The sequence below is a fragment of the Emys orbicularis genome, chromosome 19 (genome assembly GCF_028017835.1).
Source record: "Emys orbicularis isolate rEmyOrb1 chromosome 19, rEmyOrb1.hap1, whole genome shotgun sequence".
In the NCBI taxonomy this organism is placed as follows: Eukaryota; Metazoa; Chordata; order Testudines; family Emydidae; genus Emys; species Emys orbicularis.
In genome coordinates, this window is record NC_088701.1 from 12598578 (window position 1) to 12617223 (window position 18646).

Below are 18646 nucleotides of genomic sequence, written 5' to 3' on the forward strand. Positions count from 1 at the left end.
TCCCTAAATGGTGCCCCCTGGCCAGGGTATGGGGGGCCCTGTGCCATCTACTTAGGAGATCACTCATTGAGTCACATCTATTGAAGCAGTACAGGCTCATGGGCAGTTTAAGCTCTGATCAAGGCATGGCCCCTCAGCAGTTGACACTGCCCCATAGATGCAGTGGATTGGTTCTCCCCCACTGGGCTCGGGGACCCACGAACAGGGCCTCGGCTCCCCAGCAGCGTGGCTGTCACTCACCAGTCTTTAACGAAGGACTGAAAGTCCACGGAGAAGCTCATGTTGTTTGGGAGCAGGGGAGGATCTTCCTGCAAGACCTTGGTGAGCACCTCAAAGTCCGTTTTACAGTTCTTGTAGGGAAACTGACCGGTAGCCAGTTCGACCTGCAGGGGGGGAGAGGGAGTGAGGTGGGAGAGCAAGGGTTAAAATGGAATCAGGGAGCTTAGAGACAGTCCATATGCTCTATCTACGATGCTGTGCTACTTCCATCAAATGTAATGAGATTTGTGGGGGCTCAGACCTCTGGAAATTAGGGGCCTAGTCATTACAAAATTACAAAGGTATCCAAGTGCCAAAAAATGCAGACAGGGGCCTAGTGTAATTCATAGATTTATAGATTCCCAGGCCAGAAGGAATCTAGTCTGACCTCCTGTAAAACACAGGCCATAGGACTTCCTCAGAGTAAACCCTGTTTGAACTAGAGCAGGACAATCCAATGCAGATCCAAAGAACACCCAATATAGAATCCACCACGGCCCTGAGTAAGTTGTTCCCTTGGTTAACCACCCTCACTGTTAAACATTTGTGCCTTGTTTCCAGTCTGACTTTGTCCAGCTTCAGCTTCCAGCCAGTGGATCTTGTCAGAACTTTGTTCGACAGAAGAGCTCATTACTGTCAAATTTCTGTGCCCCACATAGGTACTTACAGACTCTGATCAAGTCACCCCTTCTCTTTGTTAAGCTAAACAGATGTTTGGCATTAGCTCACTTATTCCTATGGATTTAGAGGGTTGATCTGACTCCCACTGAAATAGGAGGTGTTTTCCTACCAGGCTAACTTCAAGCACCCTGGTGTGAATGTTTTGGTTCATGTTTTTGACCCCTGAGAATATCTGAATATCTGTTTTTTTTCCCTACAGATTTGTCCTGTTGCATTTCACTTAGCTTAGGCACTGGCCCTAGCCAGGTTTGTTTCGCTTGATTTCTCGTCAGTTTCGCTTTCTGGTCCTAAGGCCCTAGTGACAAAGGCGTGTGTCCGGGTTTCACTAATGCAAGAGGAACTTTTTATCTTAAAAAGATATTAACACTTCCAAAAGTAGGTTAGTAGGAACATTATGGTTCACTGAAATTGGGGCCCCGTTATGCCAGGCACTGCACAGACAGAGTGAGAGAAAGTCTCTGCCCCAAAGAGCTCCCACGCTAAACAGACAAGGCAGAGAACAGGAAGGGTCATTATACCCATTTTGTGGGTAGGAAACTGAGGCACAGAGGGATGATGTGATTTGCTCAAGGTCATACAGGGAGTCAGTGGCAGAGCTGGAATTTGAACCCAGGACTCTTGAGCCCCACAGCAGTGCTCTAGCCACAAGACCAGCCTATCTTCTGCATTCCTCTTGCCGAGGCAATTTCTTTTAAGAACAGGAGTGCCCAAAGTTTATGACAGATCGTAGGGCTGTCCAAGAACCTGCATCCCTCACCCACACAAACCAGCTACTGGTTTGTCCTTGTATCTTCCTCAATAGACGAAGAGACATTGAGTTGGCCAAGGGTAAAAGCAGAGCTGGTTGGGCTAGAATTTCCCAGACCAACATTTCGAATTTTTTTCTGAACCTGAATCAGGACAAAAAGCTAAAAATTGCAAAATTTTTCACAAACTGAAAAGCTGAAAATAACCTTGATAACTTTGAAACGTTTCACTTCTGTTAGGACCTTTTAAATTAAAAAAAAATAATATACAACAACATAAGTTTAGAAACAAAAAGCCACTTGGGCTGTGTGACGGGGCAGCCCCGCCCCGCACTAGCCCCAGCGATGTCAGACCAGTAGCTCTGACAGAGGACGTCCCGCCCCGTTCGTACTGGGCATGCTCCAGATGCTCACTGAGTATAAAAGGAGGGAACTCAGCTCAGTCGGGGCTGGCAGCCGCAGGGGAAGGACCTAACTGGGAAGCTCCTACAGAGGACCAGCCGACGCTCTGGAAGCTGCCAGGAACAGAGGCTTCTACAGGCCGGCACGAACCCCTACTGCGGGAGGAACCAGAGGAGGCGACGGATCCGGAGACTCACGGAGAACCCTGGGATCCGTGGGAGACCCCAACTCCCCAGCCGGTAGGGAGCGACCCGGGGGAGGTGACGGACTGGTACCTTGACCCCGGTAAGCCTCAGCGTGTTTCGTAGGACCCCCTCGCTGAGCCAGTAGTAAGGTCCTACGGCCCTGCAACCCGGGGCGCTTATATGGACTTTGGCCATTAGGCCGTGCTGCCCTGCAACCAGGGGTGCTTATATGGACTCTGGCCACTAGCCCGTGCTGCCCTGCAACCAGGGGCGCTTATATGGACTCTGGCCACTAGGCCGTGCTGCCCTCCAACCAGGGGCGCTTATATGGACTCTGGCCACTAGGCCGTGCTGCCCTGCAACCAGGGGCGCTTATATGGACTCTGGCCACTAGGCCGTGCTGCCCTGCGACAAGGGTTGATCCTATGGACTCTGGCCACTAGGCTGTGCTGCCCTGTAAGGAGGGGTGTGAACCCTCACACGTGGTGGGGAATGTGGGCAGCGATCCTGGCCTGCTGAAGGTCCGTGAGAACAGGGTTCAACCGTGGGAACCCCATTAAACCCCAAGATGGAGACGGAGAAGCTCCTAAAGTGGATGCTGGACCGGCAGCAAGAGCAGGCGGCCCAACAGCAGCAGCAACTGGTGCAGTTGATGCAGCAGATGGCCAGCCAGCAGCAGCTGCTGCTATCTCAGCATCAAGAGCATCAGCAGCAGCTCCTCCGGGACTTGGCGATCCAACAGCAGGCGCAACAAGAATGCCTGGTGCAGCAGATGGCCACATTGCTACACCCAGCAGGAGCCACAGCCCCCATACCTGCCGGGGCCGGACCCAGGGAGAATGTAGGGGAGTTGCCGGTATGCCTCACTAAGATGGGGCCAGAGGATGACCCGGAGGCGTTCCTGGTGACCTTCGAACGGGTGGCGACCGCCGCCAGGTGGCCCCCCGAGCACTGGGCCACTTTATTAGCTCCCTATTTGACGGGACAGGCCCAGGCCGCTTACCGTAGCCTCGACCCCCGGGAGGCCCTAGAATACACCCGGATGAAGGCGGCCGTATTGGACCACACCAGCATTAGTCCGGAGACCTATCGCCAACACCTCTGCAAAGAACAGTACCCTCCTGGGGCCCGGCCCCGGGCTGTGGCCCAACGGATACGGGACCATTGTTGGAGGTGGCTGAACCCGGAAGGCTTGACCGGACCCCAGGTAGCGGAGATGGTGGCGCTGGAGCAGTTTACCCAGATCCTGCCCTCGGGAGGAAGGGCCTGGGTATGCCGGCACCAACCGGCAACCCTCTCAGCGGCAGTGACTTTGATGGAACACTACTTGTCCGCTGAGGGGACTGAAGCGACACCCCGGACAGCAGGAAGCTACGGACAACGGGGCGGACCGGGCAAAGGGAATCCCCAGAGAGCAGGGGCTCGGGAGCCACCGTCCGGCGCCCGTTCCGTGACCCTGAAGCTCCCCAGTCCCAAGCCCAGACACCGCGCAGCCCGGGTAACGACCCACAGGGACCCACTCCCACGAGAGAGAGAGGGAGCCTACTGGGTGGAGGCCAGGGACCCGCCGCGGTCCGAGAGGGGTGCTGGGAGTGCGGACAAGAGGGGCACTTTCGGCGGGATTGCCCATTCATGGACTGCAATTATGGACAAGCCTGGGTCGCCGGAAGAAGGGCCCGTAAGAGAGGACTGGGAAAGCTCGTGGTACCCGTCCGGGTCGAGGGGATCCTCACCAATGCCCTCATGGACTCGGGGTGCAGCCAGACCCTCATACGTGAGGGGCTGGTCCCTAACCTCAAACTCTCTGACACCCAGATACATCTACAGTGTGTACATGGGGACATCCGCCCTTACCCCTCAGCCTGGGCGAAGATAGAAGTCTGCCACCGGGAGGGGGGCCTTCGCGTGGGCGTGGCCCCCAGATTGGCCTACCCGGTAGTCTTGGGACGAGACTGGCCGGGCTTCGGGGAGATTCTCCGGAGGTACCAACCGCCCGACCCACAAACCGACGGGTTGAGGCCCCCACGAGTGGGGCTGCTTGGACACATGCCATGGGATGACCCCAGAGAAGGGACATCGGCTCCGGGAGAGCCCCCCGTGACCAACCCCCCTGTAAGGGCCCGGTCAGTCAAGGATGCTCAAATGGAACTGGAACGGGATGTGGACTTTGTGCAAGAACAGAGAGAGGACCCGACCCTAAGTAGGGCCTGGGAACAGGCCACCAGCCTCGGTCCCGACGAAGGCTCGACCCTTGGGCCCCCACAGGGTCCACGCTTTGAGATATGGCAAGATCGCCTGTACCGGGTAGTACAGGAACCGCAGGCCCAGGAGACATTCCGTCAGCTAGTGGTCCCTCGGAGGCTGCGACAAAGCCTCCTCCGTCTAGCCCACGCTAACCCCTGGGCTGGGCACCTGGGGCGGGAGAAGACCCTCCAGAGGATAGCTCGTCGGTTCTTCTGGCCTGGCATACACCGGGAGGTGCGAGACTACTGCGCGTCTTGCCCAGAATGCCAACGGGCGGGACCAAAAGGTGTGGCCCGGGTACCCCTGATCCCTATGCCAGTCGTCGGCATACCCTTTGAAAGGATTGGGATGGACCTGGTTGGACCCCTGGACAGAAGTAAGACAGGAAATCGCTTCATCCTAGTGGTAGTGGATTACACGACGCGTTACCCTGAAGCTGTACCCCTGAGGACGGCCACAGCACTGGCGATCGCTACCGAACTAGTGAAGATTTTTGCTAGAGTCGGGATACCGGCGGAAATCCTGACGGATCAGGGCACAAACGTGTCCTCTAAACTGATAGCGGAATTGTGCCTCCTCCTCCATATACGAACCCTCCGGATGTCTGTCTATCATTCCCAGACCGACGGCCTGGTGGAACGTTTCAATGGTACACTCAAATCCATGTTAAGGAAGTTCGTGGAGGAGGACCCTACGCATTGGGACACCCTGTTGCCAGCCCTGCTGCTCGCCATCAGGGAGGTACCTCAGGCATCGATGGGATTTTCACCCTTCGAACTCCTGTATGGTAGGCAGCCCCGGGGGATCCTGGACCTCCTGAAGGAGGAATGGGAAGCCCAGGAGACCCGAGTCCTCGGGACCACCCAATACGTGTTGCAACTCCGAGAACGGCTACGAACGCTAGGGGCGTTCGCCCGGGAGAACCTGATACAGGCACAAGCGAACCAAGAACGCCTCTACAACCAAGGAACTAGGGGATGGAGTTTCAGTCCTGGGGATCGTGTGTTGCTTTTGTTACCATCGGCCGAGTCAAAACTGCTAGCCAAATGGCAGGGACCCTACGAGGTAATCTGGAGGATTGGACCAGTAGACTACGAGGTCCGGCTACCGGGGCGACGGAGGGAGACGTGCATATATCACATAAACCTTCTGAAGGCCTGGAAGACCAGGGAAGCCCTGCTCATCGGCCCGTCCACCCCGGAATCAGAACTCGGACCCCTAGTAGGGGACCCCCCGGACCTGAGGCCGGTGACATTAGGGGTGGGCCTCGCCCCTATACAGAGAGAGCAACTACAGCAATTGACAGGGGAGTTCCCCGACGTTTTATCCGCCCACCCTGGGCGAACTAGTCTAATGAGCCATCATATAGCAACCACTCCAGGTCAGAAGGTAAGAGACCACCACCGGCCGTTACCCAGGAAGATGTGGGACACCGTCCAAAAGGAGCTGGAGACAATGCTGGAGATGGGGGTTGTGGAGGAATCAAAGAGTGAGTGGCGCAGCCCCATCGTCTTAGTCCCAAAGCCTGACGGGACTACCCGTTTTTGTATTGACTTCCGAAAAGTCAATGCTATCTCCCGCTTCGACGCGTATCCGATGCCGCAGGTGGACGAATTGTTGGAGCGGCTCGGGGGAGCGAGGTACTTATCAACCTTAGACCTAACCAAGGGATACTGGCAGATCCCCCTCACCCCAAACTCCCGGGAGAAGACTGCCTTCCCAACCCCATTCGGCCTCTTCCAATTTATAACGATGCCATTCGGGCTACACGGAGCTGCGGCTACGTTCCAACGGTTGATGAACAAGGTCTTACAGCCCCATGACCAGTATGCGGCGGCGTATATAGACGACATCGTAGTCTATAGCGACAACTGGGAGGACCATCTACGCCATCTGGGTGGGGTGTTGCATGCACTTCGATCAGCCGGCCTTACAGCCAATCCGGCGAAGTGTCACCTCGGGAAAGAGGAGGTAACCTACCTCGGATATACGGTAGGGGGTGGGAAACTGACGCCTCTAATCAGCAAAGTGCAAACCCTCAGAGACGTACCCGTCCCCAAGACGAAGAAGCAAGTGCGCCAGTTTTTGGGCCTAGCTGGATATTACCGTCGCTTCGTGCCAGACTTTGCATCCATAGCCGCCTCCCTGTTGGACCTTACAAAGAACTCACAGCCTCGACAAGTGCAGTGGTCAGAAGAGTGTGATAAAGCTTTCGAAGTTCTGAAAGAACGACTCACTCATGAACCGGTCCTGCGACACCCAGATTTTTCAAAAGAATTTATACTTCAGACAGATGCCTCGGAAGTAGGCCTGGGGGCCGTACTCTCCCAGGAGTTGGACGGGGAAGAACACCCGATACTGTATTTAAGCCCTAAACTGTTCCCCCGGGAACAACGGTACTCCACAATAGAGAAAGAGGCCCTGGCAGTGAGATGGGCCATCGACGCCCTACATTATTATCTGTTGGGGAATAACTTCCGGCTGATCACAGACCACGCCCCCTTACGATGGATAAATAGCATGAAGGACCGAACCCCCGGATACTACGTTGGTACCTCTCGCTGCAACCCTATGACTTCCGCGTATTTCATCGCCCGGGTAAGGCACACGCTAACGCGGACTTCTTTTCCAGACAGGGGGAGGAGGGGGCGGACCAACCAGAGGGGTCCCTCTTAAGGGGGAGGGTGTGTGACGGGGCAGCCCCGCCCCGCACTAGCCCCAGCGATGTCAGACCAGTAGCTCTGACAGAGGAAGTCCCGCCCCGTTCGTACTGGGCATGCTCCAGATGCTCACTGAGTATAAAAGGAGGGAACTCAGCTCAGTCGGGGCTGGCGGCCGCAGGGGAAGGACCCAACTGGGAAGCTCCTGCAGAGGACCAGCCGACGCTCTGGAAGCTGCCAGGAACAGAGGCTTCTACAGGCCGGCACGAACCCCTACTGCGGGAGGAACCAGAGGAGGCGACGGATCCGGAGACTCACGGAGAACCCTGGGATCCGTGGGAGACCCCAACTCCCCAGCCGGTAGGGAGCGACCCGGGGGAGGTGACGGACTGGTACCTTGACCCCGGTAAGCCTCAGCGTGTTTCGTAGGACGCCCTCGCTGAGCCAGTAGTAAGGGCCTACGGCCCTGCAACCTGGGGCGCTTATATGGACTTTGGCCACTAGGCCGCGCTGCCCTGCAACCAGGGGGGCTTATATGGACTTTGGCCATTAGGCCGCGCTGCCCTGCAACCAGGGGCGCTTATATGGACTTTGGCCATTAGGCCGCGCTGCCCTGCAACCAGGGGCGCTTATATGGACTCTGGCCACTAGGCTGTGCTACCCTGCGACAAGGGTTGATCCTATGGACTCTGGCCACTAGGCCGTGCTGCCCTGTAAGGAGGGGCGTGAACCCTCACAGGCTGAAATATCAAAATGGGACATTTTGCCATTTTCAAAACTTTTTTTGTCGTGGGTATTTTTTGGGGGGGTGGGCGGGGGGTGTTGAGCCCAATATGGCCGCGTGGGAAGTTTCCATTTTCATGAATCAGTATTTTCTGACAGAAAAAACATGCTGGTGAAATCTTGCCAACCAACTGGAGATAAAACCCAGCAGCTGATTAGCCATGCCCTTACTCCACCGTGACCGGGAGAATGGCCAAGGGACTTTGGCTGTCATGAAATCACTGAGCCCCAGTGGCAAATCTTGGCACCGAGTTCAAAGCAGCGTTTTGCATGAGAAAGTAAAGAAGGGACTTCACTCACCAGCGAGATGCCCAGGCTCCACACATCCGCTCGGATATCGTAGTCTGGTTTGGTGGGATCAGGAGGGTCTATCCTTTCAGGCTGGAAAAGAAAAGTCAGTACACACTAAGTCCAATGGCGCTCACCTGGAGGCTAGGATCTTACATTATAGCACATGCCTATTACAGACTGAGATTATGAAATCATGCCACTCTTTATGGATATGCAGCCAGCTTTGGGGTGGAGCGAGGCAGCTGCATAACAGCCACACAGCAATGCTGCAATGTAGCCCAGGAAGTGAATCTATCTACAGATTTCTAATGTGCATATCAATGAAGTCAATAGGACTCATTTAACCAGTTTAAAGTTTAGGCTAATAGGGGGAATTACCTGGCTGAAATTAGGCCATGCACACTGGGGCAAGCAGAGGGGGCCAGATCCCCAGCTGGTATAAATGGGCCATAGAGTCATTAAAGACAGATCCATGGCTCGCCTAAATCAGCACAGATCCACTGAAATCACCAAAGCTGTATCCATTCACACCAGCTGAGGATCCTTTAGATCTTGGCTCACTTATGTCATCTCAAGCAGGACAGCACCCCCTAGAGCCACCCTGGAGAGCTGCTTCAGCTGGCCATTCTTCAGAGGTCTCCCATCCCAATACCGACCAAGCCTCACCCTACACAGCAGGCAAGATTAAAGGGGATCCCATCCCAAGGTACCACCCATCCCTGGGGCTCAGGCACCCACAGCTGCCAATTAGCGCACAGACAGCCTGAGGCCCAGCAGCACCCTCTCCAAGCCTGCGGGGGTTATGTCATAGCACGGCCCAGCCCTCACCGCCATGTACGCCGCGCAGCCCGCACTCCGGGTCTTGGCCTTCGAGTCCACCAGCCTCCCGCTGATCCCGAAGTCACACAGCTTGATCTGCCCCCTCTCGTCTAGCAGAATGTTGGAGGGTTTGACGTCTCGGTGGATGACGCCATGCTTCTCCTTCAGGTAGTAGAGCGCCTTGACAATCTGAAAGGACACGGCCACCCCATGCTGATCGAGATGGCGTCTCCCAGAGTCAGCCCACTGCACCCACCTGCCCCCCGGGCTCACCACAGGAGGATCAGCAAAAGGAGGGGCCAGCTAGAAAAGCCAAAGAGATCCCAGGCTCGATATGCAGCAGGGAGGGGTCAGCCCCTTTGTACACAGCTCTGCAGAGAGCACACCTGGCACCGAGAGCTCAGGTCTAGGCCCATCAATCCCAGAATTCCTGTCCTGGAGGAGGGAGGAGCCAGCTGATGAGATTGAATTGCAGGACCAAGGCCCCAGGCGTGCACGGGGTGCTGTGCAGAGATCAGTGAGAACAAGCCCCTGAGGCGAGAGATCTCGCCCTCCGGGAGCCCCTTTCCCAGCACAGACCCTGTCTGCGCAAAGCCAACCCGGCGGTGCATCGGGTCCCTCCCAGTTGCTCACGTGGGAGAAAGGTTTGGCAGGTGCCCATCACGCTGCATCCAGCCCCACTTGCTCTTCCCCCACCTCGCTCCACCAGAACTCACCGCCACCGTCATCTTCCCCAGGATCCTCTCTGGGATGGGCCCCTGGATGCGTTTCTTGAGTTTCTCCGCACATGTGCCCATCAGCTCCATGGCAATGAAGACGTCTGTCTGTGTGGGAGGGAAACCAAGGCCAGGTTACCAGGGGGCGCGACGTGTGGAAAGGAGGTGGCGGCTTTGGGTAATGTCACACTGCACATGGGGGCGGCAGTGGAAATCGAACCCGGGACCTCTCCACAAGCACAAGCCTCAGCTGCCTGAACTGGACGACCCAGCTCTGACAGCTCAAGGCTGTAGCCAGGGCGCGCAGCCACAAGGGGGAGATGGAGAGCTGCAGCGTGAGCGTAGGGGGCTCTTACATTGGTGATGAAGGTCCCGAAGCACTGGACAATGTAGGGGCAGTCGTGGCTTTTCAGCACCACATCCAGGTCCATCAGGATCCTCTTGTTCTCCTCCTTGTTACCTGAGCGGCGCATTTGCTGTGGGGACCAGACAACAGGTGGGGATTACAGAGCGGCTCTATGGGCTGAGAGCCGACTGCAGGGATGAACAGTGACATCTGCTCTGCCCTGCCACGCAGGGGACCGTAGAACCCTTTGTTAATTAACGCGGATGATTCCCCACCCACGTAGGGCAGCGTTATCTCCAGTTCGGAGGTGGAGAAACTGAGGCACAGACATGGGACATGACTTGCTCAAAGTCACACGGAGGCAGTGGAGTCCTGGCTTCAAGGCCCCCCTCTTCCAACCTCTAGACACCACTCCCCAATGAGAGGCGAGAACAGAACCCAGAAGGCCAGCCCTGGCCCCCCAAGCTCTAACTACCCGACCCCACCCCTCTTCCAGAGTTGGAAATAGGACCCAGGAGTCCTGACGTGTAGCACCGCCCTGCTCTGACCACTAGACACCACTCCCCTTTCAAAGCTGGGAATAGAGCCCAGGAGTCCTGACCCTCAGTTCTTTGCTCGCCCCATTCAACAATACTCCCTCCCTTCCTGATGGAACTATTCACCCCTTGCTCAGTCTGTTCTTAAGGCCCTGCCCCCAATGCTCACCTTCACGGCTATGATGTGTCCCGTTTTCTTGAACCGCATCTTCCACACTTGACCGCACGTCCCGCTGCCGATCTCGCCTAGGTTCTCCAGGTCATTGATCTCTGCTTGGTACCGCTGCACCGAGACACATACACAGAGGGTTACAGGAGGGGCCGTACAGCAGAGCCCATGTCTATACGCAGGGGCCCAGGAGACAACCCTGAGCTAGGACAACTCCCAAGGGTAACCTCCATGGTAGGTATGCCAGCAGTGGGGTACCAGGCATCGCTGACCGGCAACTGGATTCCCCCGGCCCCACATTGCACCACCTGCCTGTTCTCTAACCCACAATGGAGCTCGAAAGGGCAGGGAATCCTCAGTTCCCCTCTCCCTGCAGGATGGGCATCCCAACAAGGGGCAGCATATGCATGTGGTGGGGGGTAGGGGGACGCTTGCCCTCATGCAGCCTGTTCTGGGGCAGAGGATTTTGTCTCAAGCCAGAACCAAATTCAACACAGAACAGCAGCCACTTCTGGGACGCTGCACAGGAGCTATTTAATAGCTGCACGGCAACACCACACTGGGCTCACTCACCCAGCCGTGAAATGCAGCCACCTCGGGGGTGGGACTTGGCAGCTGTTTACCAGTGCAGAGCAACAATAAACAGGGAATGCTTGCCCAGCACTGAAATGCAGCCACCTTTGGGGTGGGACTTGGTAGCTGTTTAAAAGCACAATTCCACACAACAGTTTAGGACAGGAAAACTGATACAAATCAGGGATAATCTGCACAAGTTGGCACCTACAGTTCTACTGATGGAGCAGCACTGAGAATATGATACCTTTGCACTTCTTCCAACTCACCTGCCCTCCTATGGTCAGGTAACCCGTTTGCTTCATGATTTCCTGCAGCTTCTGATCTATCTCTATACTAGAGAGAGAAGTGGAGAAAGTTTGGATGAAGACAACATACCAAATCAAGTGACTGGCTCTGAGAAGGAGGCGCTCCCCTGACATTTACCAGAGGCCAGGTCAGAATCCAAGCTAGGCACTGGCTGAGGACCCCAACCCACCTGTAACAACAGGCTCATCAAGTCTAGTGGTCCCCCCGCCCTGTGGCACTGGATTAGACCAGTGAGCTGGCTAGCCCACCAAAATAAGGTCAGGCAAATCTCACTGGCTGAGCCAGGTGGCCTGCTCCACCTCATTGGCCGAGCCAGCTGGCCCGCAACACCAGTTTACAGGACATATACACAAAATAGGTGATTGGTGCAGCAGCACCCTGTAGAGGGAGCCAAGAACAGCAGCCCCAGGGGTTTCCTTCGTTCAACCCCATCACCACCACTTGGGAGGTGGTGTCCTTTCCCCACTGCTTACCTCTCCATGCTCCTGGGGATGGGGAAGGATGGCTGGGGCAGGCCCAGCATGTGGCGGGGGCGCGGCTGGTGCGTTTGATGCTGGGGAGAGTTCTCCGAGGAAGAGGAGCGGCTGCTGCCATCGTTCGCCAGGGGGAGCTGCAGGGCTGTGGGAGTGAGCGAGAGTCAGGCACTCAGATGCCTGGGTCCCTTTCCACCCTCTGCTCCAGAGAACCCCCCCGTCTGCTGCATCTTATAGCCCCAGATCCCTGTCTGTGTTGCACGGTGTTGTGGGGGCCTCGCTGAAGGAGGATGCGATACCTACAGCCATGCTGCTTGCCATCCAGCACCCCGGCTTCCAACATGCCCCGTCACTGACACTGCCCATCAGAGAGCAAAGCCCTGTGTGAATGCCACTAGCGGCTGGAATGCACAGCACCAACCCTTCCCCTCGCCCTGGGCCATGCCACCCTGGAGCAGATTGTAGGGAACTATGTTGAACTGGCCTCCATGGGGCGACAGGCCAGGTAAGACATAATGGGTCTTCTCGCATTTACGTTCCTTGGTTCAATAAAGCAGATTTTCCCACACAGACTGCAAACGCCTGTTTTTCTCTCATACTAGGGTTGCTCACCCCAGGCCTCAGCAAAGTGGTTAACAGCTGTTGGGAGTGACTGTGCTGTGCTGGAATCCCAGTGCTAGATGCACACGGACACACAGGATACAGCTGGGTTTGGGCTGCAGATTGGTCACTGCAAACGATCCTGACCCTTCCTTAGATCAGCTTATCCTGGTGGGTTTATAGCCTGGGCACTGAAGCAGAGAGACAGAGGCAGCTGGGTGATTTGTCCAAGGCCACCGCAAGTTAGGGCAGGGAACCCAGGCATCCTAGCCTGAGATTTAACCACACGACGGGCGTTGTGTAGCTAAATACCCCTAGTCGCTTTTGCAATTCTCAGCCCTGACTCCCAGCCTGCTGCCCACACTCCCCGCTATGCCACGGCATGGTCTGCTGTAATTCAGCCGACTGGCACCGACTGGCAGCATGCCTGAAATATAAGGAGTCCATCGGGTGAGATTTAAGGAAGTGGTCAAAGATGGAGCCTCTTCAGGTGTGTCAGTTTCCCGGATCAGTTTCAACATAAACCGTTTGTCCCCATGTTAACAAGGGAAGCAGCTCTGCCACTGAAAGGCTGGGAACCTGCCAGAATGAGAAGACGAGAAACCAAGGCCCATTGTTTGCCCTTGGAAGTTTGAGGCGAAGTTTTACTGGGGTAAGTCCATGAACAAGCAGGGAGGTCGCTGCGGTTGTTACCCGGCCTTACCACATTCAATACCACACTGGTAACGGGGAAGAGGGGAAGGGCTGAATCCTCCCACAGGCTTGAAATAAAACAGGCCCTCCCACATACTGGGGCAGGGGAACCACGTGAGGCACAGAGAGTAGCTAGTGCATACGCTCAACAGCTCAGAACATGTGTGGGACACACTTTCTGAACTTCTTCCCACTCACGTGCCAGAAACCCAGAGCTATGGCCTCTGCTTGCAGGAGCGCACCTGTAGTTCACATCCAGACCTCACTGCCCAAGCGGGAGGAGCTGTCCTCAAGAGACTACAGATTCCAGCATACAATGCTGCCAGGTCTCCGAAGAAGTGGAGCACAGCATGCTGGGATGTGTAGTCCGTCCTCTACCCACAGACTGTGCCCCCTTGTTGAAGGTAGGGAGGCTGACTGTTGAACTTGATGGGGTGCGCTTTGGCTAGAAAGTTGCTGCCACATTCTGGCCTCACTCTGCCCAAGGCATCGCCCCAGAGGTCAGTGGAGTTACCGCAGCTCAGCAGAGTGGAATCTGGCCCTCGGTATTTAATATTATGCAGCTTACCGCAAGCAGGGGCTTGCTAAAATCATCCCACCTCAAATAATTTCCAGAAACTCCCCACGCCAGCTTTCAATGGCCAAGCCAAACTACCCTACGCTGTTAGCCTGGGCTGAAGGGAACACCCCTCACCCCAAGGGCAAGGCCACTTATGGAATTGCAACAGCTGGTAACCTGGGACTGCAGAGTTATTAGATGAGGGTTCAAAGCATGTTGTGCCCAGGAGGGAGGGGCTGCAGCTGCCGCGATAGGAGAGCTGGTGAAGGGACCCTGATCCTTTCAAACAAAGACATCTAATGCCCATTGACTGAGCCAGAACCCAATTCCCACACACAGGTCAAAGAAGAACCATTTTCCCACATTGCCCCAAAGCAGCTTGAATCTGATCAATTTCAATAGCTTGAAGAATCTTTTACCAAACAAAAATACTTTGCCCTCCTGCCATCAGAGGATCTCAAAGCACATTGGCAAATAAGCTCTGACAAGCCGAGTAAGTATTATCCACCTGATACAAAAGGGCCGGCAGGGAGAGACTTGCCCAGGGCAACCCCAGCAGAACAAGAAGTAGAACCCAGGAGTTCTGGCTCAGTCTCTTTTGCTGAATTTGTTCTAACCACAAGTCAATGCTCCCTTTATAAATTTGCTTCCACACTTGCTGGTGTATCCAAGTGCTGCAATACTAGAATGGAGGACTGCCCAAGCCAGGACTTGAAAACGCTCCGCTCCCATGTGAAGTGATCCAATTCCTCCTGGATCTTTTAAGATCACTCAAGGCTCACTTTGAAAGGTCCCACCGCACTGAAAATATAGGGCCAAACCCTCCAGCGGTGTAAATCAGGGTAGTGCTATTGATGTTAGTGAAGCTATGCTGGGTTACACTGGCTGAGGACTCTGCCCACTGGTTTTTAATGATAAACTACGTTGGCATGTTCCCTCCGGCTTTAACTGCTGCTTGTCAAGGAGTGTGAAGTTCTCTCCCCATCCATGCAAGCAACCACCTCCCCTCCATCATGTCATGATCCAAAGTGTGCCACATCCCAAGGACTTCAATAGCATCCAATTCCAAGCCCAATTAAGTTAAATCAATTTGAGTGGACTTTGGCTCCGACAGGGCGGTGCAGTAGCTAGGGCAGCTGGAGATCTGAGTTCTGTTCCCGGCTCTGCCACTGATTTACTGCAGGGTCCTAGACAAGTCACTTCCCCCTATCTGTGCTTCTGTTTTCCCTCCCACCCTTAGCTTGTGTTGTCTGATTAAACCATCAGATCTCTGTGGCATAGACTGACTGTCTCTGCATGCTGTGCCCAGAGTATGAGGGTCCTGATCTCGGCGGAAGCTACTTGGCACTGATTGTAATATAAATATTTATTTATTATTAATTCTGAGCTCCACAGGAAATGCCCCTAGTTCCAAGCGGCTCACACTGATCACAAAGTGCTTTACAATTATACCCATTTTACATATGGGGAAACTGAGAGGGGCCATGACATGCCCAAGGTCCCAAAGCAGAGCACAGATGGGACTAGAACCTATACCCATCGTATCCCAGCCCATGATGTGCCGCAGTCAGCCACACTTCCTCCCCAACTCAATAGGAGCACTAGGTACTCAAAAAATCTGGCCCAAACTGAGCCTGGAAGGACCTGGTTCCCAAATTCTGGGCTGTGAAACCACAGTGATCGGGGTCCAATCGGGCCAGGTGCTGTAGATCCCCCTTGTCCCCTGATCAAGCTTGGGGTCCCCATCATGCTGGGTGCTGCAGACACATGATGAGAGACTTTCCCTGCCCCCGAAAGCACACGGTCTAAATAGACAGAGGGGAAACTGAGGCACAGAGCAGGGAAGTGATTCACAGGTCCCACAGCAGTTAAATGGCAGAGTCAGGAACAAAACCCAGGTGTCCTGATTCCCAGGGCAGTGGCTGATCTGCTGAACCACATGCTATAAAACCACAAAACTTGGCAGGAGGCCTTGGGGACCGGTGGAGTCTGCCAACACCCTGTCTGCACAGTGGGTTTGCCCCAGTTACTGCACCACTGTGCTGACACCCGAGCCCGCTTCACACCAGGTCAACCTGGCCTGGCATTGAGGAGGTGGGGGCTGCACCAGTGGTTTGCTGCACTGCTGCCCACCGATGGCTGAAATCCCCACTTGTGGAAAAGGCCTGAAAACCACTCCACAGACCAGGTCTGAAACTGTCCCTTTAACCGCATCTCACCCAGCTGCCCAAAGGGAGAAGATAGCTACCACACAGGGTGGCTGGCTAGGAGATCTAATGTCTGAGGGGTGGCACGCGGTAGCAGGTTAGGTCTGAGACCACAGCTGGGATCTAAGGCCTAGCTCTGAAACTGGCCAAAATTTGCAGATGTGACTTGAATTTCAGCACCCCCAATTCCACTTAGGGTCCACAGGAGCTAGGGGCATCCAGCACCTCTAACAATAGAGCCTTGTAGCATCTACCAGCCCCAGTCAGGGATCAGGACCCCATCATGCCAGGTGCTGTACAAACACAGAACACAGACAGACCTTACCCCAAAGAGCTACCTCCAATCGACCTGCTCTGAGCCCCGCAGATGGCTGGAATCTCCATTTGTCTAATTTCCTCTGGAAGCTGGTACCACAGTATTATGGGTTCTATCTCCTGGCTCTGGGAGGGGCCATGAGACCTAGGAGCTTAGAGGTGGGGAGCTGGGAGTCAGGACTCCTAGGTTCTGTTCCTGGCTCTGGGAGGGGAGTGGTATCTACTGGTTGGAGCAGGGGAATGATACAGGGATTCCGGATTCTCATCCCACCTTCTTGCTGCATGACCATGGAACAAGTCCCCTTCTCCACTGGCTGAATGAGAATAACCCTCATCTAAGTCATCTCAAAGTTGACACCCAAAACCACCCGTCAGTTCTGGAAGAGCTGGCCTGACTGCATGGCCTTGGGCAGATCACGGTATCGGTGGCTTGGTTACCCACCAGCAAAACAAGGATAACACTGCCCTATAACCCAGCCTCCGAGGGAGGCAGTCTGAATGTTTGCCAAGTGGTATTACTGCAGAAAACTTTTGAGCCCCTTGGTTATAAAGGAAACACAAGAGGAAGCTGCTGGGCAAATCCCTCGGGAATCAGGCCATGATGGAAACCGAGATATCCCACTGCTTATACTATTTTAATGGGGCTTTAGCAAACAGGATTTGAAGCACTGCCTGGGTAATCTGGCTTCACGGCCTCCCCTGAACCTTTCGGTTTACTCAAGGAATAGCTGCGCTATTGTGCAATTCCAGAACAGCGTTGGTTTCAATGGGATGCATTCCACGGCTGGCTTTGTAAGGAAACAGGAGCAGTGTTCAGTAACACAGAGGCAGGCTCTTTCTCCTGACTGTATTGGACCCTGCAGGATTAGCATCTCTGAAAAAAAGAGACGGCCCGGGACAATGTAGAGAAGCTGACACCCATTTTTCTAAGCAGGGCAGTATTAGGAGTCCGAGGTTTGTCCCTGTAGCAGGTTCTCTCTCTCCAGGATAAGCTGTATTCCTTCATCTTTAATAATCTGTCTCCTTTTTTAGGGGGAGAGGGCCAATGTGCTCCATTAACACACACCGCATTCTAATGAAGGCACAAGGTACCATTGTGGTGAATACAGTTACAAAATAGGAGAGACCCATTGGGCCCAATCCTGCCTCCAGGGAGCTTGTTGAGAATTTTCTGACGAATCTCCTGCTTCAAAATATCTTTGGGGGGAAAATCGAAATTGTTGAAAGGTCCCTTTTTACAGTTCAGTTCAAAATGACTTTCTGGTTCAAAATTTTAGTTAATTTACACTACAAAGATTTAAAAGGCTAAAATCAAAATCAAGCATTTTGAACTGATCGAAACAAAACATTGCAATTGACACAAACCAAATTGTTTCCCCCGGGTTACTGAACATTTGTGAACGTTTTCTCAATTTTGACTTTTCTTCCTGCTTTGGAACATGGAAAAATGCCAAAATCTTGAAAACTCTCACAGGACAAGAAAATCATTTCCCGCCCAGCTCCAGTGCTGAGCACGCTGGATCTGACCCAGCAAAGCCGATGGAGTTCTCAACACCTTGTAGGACTGAACCACTGGAGGGCACAACGAATTGTCCTTAAAAGTACCTGGATTTTAAGGTCACAAGGGACCAATGTGATCATCTAGTCTGGTTTCCTACATGACACAGGACCCTTACATGTGTGTACTGTCACAAGATGACTGGCCCCTTTAAGAAGGGGTGAGGTCCAGTGCATCTGGACTGATACTTGCTTCCCAACTGGGCATAAGGGAAGGCACTGGGGCCTTATAACAGGTCTGTGCAGGAGCCTTTATTCCCCGCAGTGTCTGTAGGCCTCTGTCAACACCCACCTGCATTTATAACGCCCAGGTGCCGACCTTACGCCCAACTGGGAAGCAGGTATCAGTGCAGGTGCCCTGGAACCAGCCCCCTCTTAAAGAGGCCAGTCGCCCTATGACAGTTGCTAACAAAACACTGATTAGAACAAAGAATGTTTCAGTCTCATTTTGCTTTTCACCATTTAGTCCGTGTTCCCTTTGGTGTCTCACAGACAGTGAAACTGAGCCAGTCAGTTTCAGGTGG

At 54.3% G+C, this 18646-nt stretch overlaps 1 protein-coding gene across 1 annotated transcript in view; it reads right to left on the reverse strand.

The window, feature by feature from the left end:
• MAP2K7 (mitogen-activated protein kinase kinase 7) overlaps positions 1-18646 on the reverse strand; it is a 72773-nt gene that overhangs the window by 30737 nt on the left and 23390 nt on the right. Inside the window, exons 3-10 of the mRNA XM_065419424.1 lie at positions 12192-12336; positions 11679-11745; positions 10837-10950; positions 10142-10261; positions 9786-9893; positions 9079-9258; positions 8260-8340; positions 241-383 (exon numbers count right to left, since the gene is read on the reverse strand). Of these exons, the coding sequence (XP_065275496.1) occupies positions 241-383; positions 8260-8340; positions 9079-9258; positions 9786-9893; positions 10142-10261; positions 10837-10950; positions 11679-11745; positions 12192-12336 (958 nt within the window). The remainder of the gene's footprint in view (positions 1-240; positions 384-8259; positions 8341-9078; positions 9259-9785; positions 9894-10141; positions 10262-10836; positions 10951-11678; positions 11746-12191; positions 12337-18646) is intronic.